The 6000-nt window shown below is 52.5% G+C and overlaps 1 protein-coding gene across 1 annotated transcript; it reads right to left on the bottom strand.

Annotated features, from left to right (window-relative positions):
• Positions 1-1796: 1796 nt before the first annotated feature.
• Positions 1797-2756, bottom strand: IUM83_02132 (Cobalamin synthesis protein; the record flags this gene model as incomplete). The annotated part of the gene is made up of 1 exon (XM_067926030.1): positions 1797-2756. One exon carries the CDS (start codon positions 2754-2756, stop codon positions 1797-1799), a length of 960 nt encoding a protein of 319 aa, XP_067800762.1.
• Positions 2757-6000: the final 3244 nt, after the last annotated feature.

Raw genomic sequence — 6000 nt, 5'->3', positions numbered from 1 at the left:
ACAATATTGTAATGTTACAATATCAATTAATTATGTCCGATCCCTGGAGCTCGTACCACACAAATAGGCGGACAACCCCAGGTGCAGCCGTTATAAATGGCCATATCGACATTGTGAATACTACTCGAAAAAGAGGCAAACGTACCAGACGAAGCCACTTCGATGGCTGTAGCTTGCAAAGCTGGACACATTGAGATCGTCCGCTTATATATCGAGCGTGGTACGAATGTCAATTTCAAGTATCCAGACGGCAGTACAGCACTCTTCGTGGCCGCCCAAAGTGGACAAGCTCCGGTTCTACAGCTACTTCTTGACCACGAAGCGTTGCCATACTTGGTGGAGAATCAGGGGATTACCCCACTGGCTTATGGCACTGCAAATGGCCACGTTGATGTGGTGAAAGTACTCCTTGAAAAGGGGGCTGACGTCAACAAACTACTTATCGGCGGGGAGACGGCTCTTGCCAGGGTGGACACAAAGAAGTCGCACGAGTCCTTGTGGACTCTGGTGCAGCGGTGAACATGACAAGTCAAATCGGTTGCACCGCATTGATGTTCGCAGCCTAAGCCGGTCGCCATGAACTGGTTCAGCTGCTCTTGGACTCCGGGGCGTTTGTTAACTCGAAAACACTCGATGGTGCAACCGCACTTAGTATCGCTTATTTTGGAGAGCACCGCGAAGTGGCGAGGGTCGTGCTTGAAAACGGCGCGTTCGCCGCTTGACATGCGAATGTAGCGACGCAGTACTGTCGAGCGGGACGACACCATGCCTAACTAACAGCAGGCATGATACATCATCTTGAAATTCTGATTTTTGTTTTTGAGAATCCACATATTTTCAAGGCCTCGGTGACAGGAAAAAAATCGTGCTCGTGAGACCGGTACCACGGTAACCACACCAAGCAGAAGCTATCGTTGAGTCTTCGAGAGACCTCGCGTCCGTTTCTTTGCCTGAAATACGAGGACAACTTTCATATCTTCAGCGGTAACCTTGATCGAATTTGTTCTCATCTGCTTTTCGAGTTTGATGAACTCGGGTTCCCCGAAAACTTTCAATTCGCTCAGATCATCTCTTAGTTGTTAGGCGGTGCTTTCATTGTGCGCGTTTGCGTTCCTCATGGCGCCGTCGTGTGAACATTGGACAGCAATGCTCGCAGGACGAGAAATTTTCATGTACGACACCGCATGATCGCCACATCACGGTGACATTACCGGACAGTTTGCCGCTGCCGGCTAACACAAACTTGACGGAGCTACTGGCGTCCCTGTTAGGCGGGCTCTGAGGATTCGATCCAGTATTCAGGTGGACATGAGGACGGATATTCCTCTTGTACATGTAGATTAGGCCGGTAGCACCATTTTTACTGGTGGTCATCCCCAACTTGGGCCGACAAGGTTTAATGTGGATTCAACCAGAAATCTCGTCACTTCTTGGTGTTCTCCCAAGTACACACCACTAGGTTTTATATTTATTGAAATATTTACTATTGGTGATCGATGTATTGCCGTATTCAACTACATGTAGTTCAACCTACTTAAGCATATTTTAATTTCCGAGCACAGCCTGTAGCTTGACCACGATTTCTGATATTTGAGAAATCGACACCGACACCTCTCTCGACCAGTAACCGGACTATCTTACCGTGTCCAACGTTGTTAACCACGGATGTGCTACTGTCTCAGTTCGCTGATTCCTGCTAGGATCTCAGTGGCGACGTCTACATCTACTTGCATCACGCTCTTCTTGATTTTGCAGGTGTAATTAAAAAAATTAAAACTTCCCTGTACGCTAATATTTTAGTCCTCGAAGGTGTAGTACTCCCACGGCTCGAACGGTTCTTCCCAGTCTTCATAGTCGTCAGCTTCGTACTGCTTCATCTCCTCGTTCGTGAGCAAACACGAATCGAGAGCCGCTCGAATCTTGGCGACCTCATCGTCCTCCTGCGAGAATCGGCCGATGAACACGAGCTCCTGACCACGGTCTCCATGTTCGCGGGTCATCAGCTCCGAGTAGTTGGACAGCTCCTTCATCGTGCGAGTTCGCTCCTCCTCGGGCAGGACGGCGATCCACATGCCGCCGTTAGCCAGCGTGCAGTACAGACCCGCCTGCGACCAGGTGGCGTAGTTGTAGGGCCGAATGTCCCGCAGCAGCGGCAGCTTCTCGCCATCGCGCACAAGCAGCTCGTCCAGCTGGACTGTACGAATACCGGTGGTTGGAGAGCTAGCACTGCTCTCATCAGCCGACGATACTTCCGACTCGGTGCGAGAACGCTTCGAGCTGCTCGGAGACATCGTCGGGTCCGCCTTAGCGGGGAACGCCACCTCTGCGTCCTCCGACAGCTCAAAGACAAAGGTCTCAGTCACCTGCATTGGCTCACTGATACCCGAGCTCTCGATCACAATGTAGTCCACCTCGCCCTGCTGGGCGATACGGGCGATCTGCTCGAGCAGGTCCACGCGCAACGTGCAGCAGATGCAGCCGTTCTCGAGCTGCACAAGCTGCTCTTCACGCTGGAGCACACCGGACGCCACGAGGTCGGCGTCGATGTCGAGCTCTCCCATGTCGTTCACGATCACCGCCACACGGAGAGCGTGGTCCTTGTTCTTGAGAATGTGCTGCAGTAGGGTAGTCTTGCCACTGTCCAGGAAACCCGAAAGCAGCGTCACGGGAATGCGAACGGTGCCATTCTTCTTCTCGGTCTCGATAGTCAGCGGACGCTTGTTGGATGGGGAGTCGATTGTCGCGACACCAGCCATTGTGAAGTGTTGGGTTCCGGTGCGAGGTGCGTCTTGAAGGCGGCGAATTTGGAAATGGACATTGGACAGCAGCGCACTTGATGCGAGTGCGAGGAGATGCATGGTGGCGAGTACATTTTTCCGACGGGTTGGCGCCGTCGGCTAAGAGCAACTCGATCGGATCCACGTTGAAGGGGTTCTGCAGTATCACTTCGAAATCCCATCGTGTCGCGAAAAGACGCTGAGCTCTAGGTATTTCACCCTGCTGTACATGAGTTTCCTGTATTATCGCGACATCCGATCGTCCGTTGGTGTCCATTTCACCAAAAGAGCAGAACAACTGTTGCAGCGATCTTTCGTCACTTCCGAGACCGTTGGCATTATGTGTAACTATTCCAAATGTCTTGTCGTCTGGCCGAAGCTCTGCTGTACTATTGGCAGGAACTGGTTTACTATCTTCTTGCCGACGTTGACGTGCAGAGAGTTTCTTAACGTCGTTGAATTTTTGTTGAACATCTCGAACTTTGATTGCACCGGAGACCCTCTGAAAAAAGTTTCGGATGTCCCGTCGCGGAAAGTTTACATCTGTCGCGCGCGCGTGTGCATCACCTGTGACGCAGTCGCGGACGTGGCCTTCTTCGTTCCGTCCTACTTCTGTGAGCAGAGTGCGTTCAAGCATGAACGCAGGTGCCAATGGAAGTTGCTCACAATTTTCCACTGGCGTTCGCGGCACCATAGTGCCTTTATTTTCGAGATGGGGCTGGGAGATCTACAGCGCAATCGCTTGTATTTTCCCAGTCCGCGCTGGTTGGGCCCTCGGCGCCTCGCTCCAGCCCTTAGCAGAAATTATACCGTCACACAAGGTCTTCACAAAGGTGAATTTTTCGTACCAGGTGGCCCGCGAGCCACTCGGTACTCTGCCTAATGGAGTATCAGTCCATGTGCTGACGATATATGGTACCACATGCAGAATATGCCAAGTTTGCTCATTCATAAACTGTGGTTGACTCCTGCTAAAAGCCGATGGCAGCCAGTCCGCCAGTCGCTTCCATCTCGTCGGGAACCGAGCTATTGCCTGTGCAGACTCTGGATGAATAGTTGGATCTGTTATAGCCTCCAGCCATGCTTAGCAAAAAAAATTTGGTTCCGCGTTTATCCTCACATCCTGTACAATTCTGTGCAATGCTCCTGTTTGCTCAAGGTAGACTCCTTGTGAACACCATTCGAGGAGATCCTCGATTTGCCAGCTCTTAGCCTCTTGCTCCGGGTAGGGCAAAAAGGCAAAAAGATGGCGAAGAGCAGGTGGATGTACAAGTAACCATGGATGTAAGTCGGATATTTTGGCGTTTCTCCGTTTAGTCTCTGGAATATCGAGTTCGTCTCTGAAGAGACAGCACCATTTGGCAAAAGCTTCTCGGATTGCAGTGATAATGAGTTCCTTCAAAGGTCGATCAGCCTGTTCCATGGGTGTTGCCTTCGAGTCTCGGGGTATTCTATAGTACGATTTCGTCACGAAAGCCCCAGTGGCTGGGCGGCTGTATCTAGTTGGTAGCTGTTTGGTGTTGAGGTTGCACTTCGCTGTCTGATCGACTGGATCCCTACCGCGAGGCAGACGGACTGCGCGTGCTGGCACGTGCCACCGGGGTCTGTGATTGAAGATGGGAAGATCTCGCAACCTGATTGGCTGGACTATCTCTGATACTGGAATGTGATTGGACGACAACTTCAATTTGGGTGCTTATGATTTGCATGTGTTGAGTCAACCGTTTTGAGCCGCAGCCGTGACTAGGCGGATCAGTCTTACGACTGGCAACTTCGTTTGGACCGCAGCCGAGATCGTTTGGACCACATCTACAAGCCTCACCTACTAGGGAACATTGCATACAGTAGGGACTGCTAGCTGGCAAACACACTAACCTAAATCGAGCTCACTTTCGGATTTCCTTCCAACTACTCACTCGACTACCAAGCCTCATTCGCACACTCTCAATTGGTTATGAGCCCAAGCTACGCGGACACCGTCAAGCTCGTGGAAGATAACTACTTCCACTGGGAGTTCAACATGCGGATGAAGCTCTCGCGCAAGGGACTGCTGCCCCACATCATCAAGGCAGAGTTCGACCCGGTGAGCAACCGCACCACGGATGCATGGAAGACCGACGATCTGAAAGCCCTTGGAGTGATCGCTGGCGACGTCAGCCTCACATTCCAAGTCTACATCCGTGGTGCGATGACTGCGATGGATGCATGGACCATGCTCCAGGAGCAGTTCAACCGGAGCACGCTCAAGAACCGACTCCTCGTCACCAAGAAGCTGCATAACTTCAAGATGGAGCCCGGTACGCGGTTCACGACGCACGTGGACCGATTCAAGGAAATCGTGCTCCAAATGGAGACGATTGGTGAGCCTATCGACGAGACCCGCCAACTCGTGCTGCTGCTCGGCAGTTTGACCGATGAGTACCGGATGATCAGTACCGTGCTCGAGAACACGCCGAACATGACGCTCTCGTACGCAATCCAAGCGCTAGCTGGTGTTGAAGCCTCGGATGAATCGTCATCGGCTCAAGAGAAGGCGTTTGCTACGAAGAAGAAGGAGAATTTCAAGCATCGGTTCAACGGCACGTGCTTCTACTGCAAGAAGACTGGCCACAAGGAATTCGAGTGCCGCAAGAAGAAGGTCGACAACGAACGTGGGCAAGTCGCGCAAGCTGCGTCCGACTTCGCGTTTACGGCAACGGGTGCGACGGACAAGTCGGAGTGGCTCGTGGACTCCGGTGCCAGCTCGCACATGACCAGCGTCCGGGACAAGTTCGTGTCCATGAAGGAGCTGAAGACGCCAGTCCGCATCACGATCGCGGATGGCACGAAGATCGACGCAGTTGCAAAGGGCACCGTCGGAATGAAGCTGATGGACGGAACGTCTGTCACGCTGTCGGATGTGCTATACACCCCTGAAGTTGATGGAAGCCTCATCTCGGTTGCGAAGCTGGCCGAGAAGGACGTCGTCGCGCAGTTCAGCAAGGACAAGTGTGTCTTTCGCTATGGCGATGCTACCGTCATGGAGGCCAAGCGTTTTGGAAACGTCTACAAGTTGAAGACAGTGGGGGGCGAGGTGTGTCGTGCGGCGACGGCATCTCGTAAGGAGCCATGGGCCGTTGTGTACGCCCGTCTCGGCCACATCCCGTTCAAACGTTACGAACAGCTGTTGACCATGGCAGACGGAGTGCCTTGCGTTTCGGATGGTGTCACAAGTGGTACCGTC

The sequence above is a fragment of the Phytophthora cinnamomi genome, assembly GCF_018691715.1.
Source record: "Phytophthora cinnamomi strain GKB4 chromosome Unknown Contig0, whole genome shotgun sequence".
NCBI lineage: Eukaryota > Oomycota > Peronosporomycetes > Peronosporales > Peronosporaceae > Phytophthora > Phytophthora cinnamomi.
Note: the sequence above shows the minus strand (reverse complement) of the source record. Positions and strands in the feature narration are given on the sequence as shown.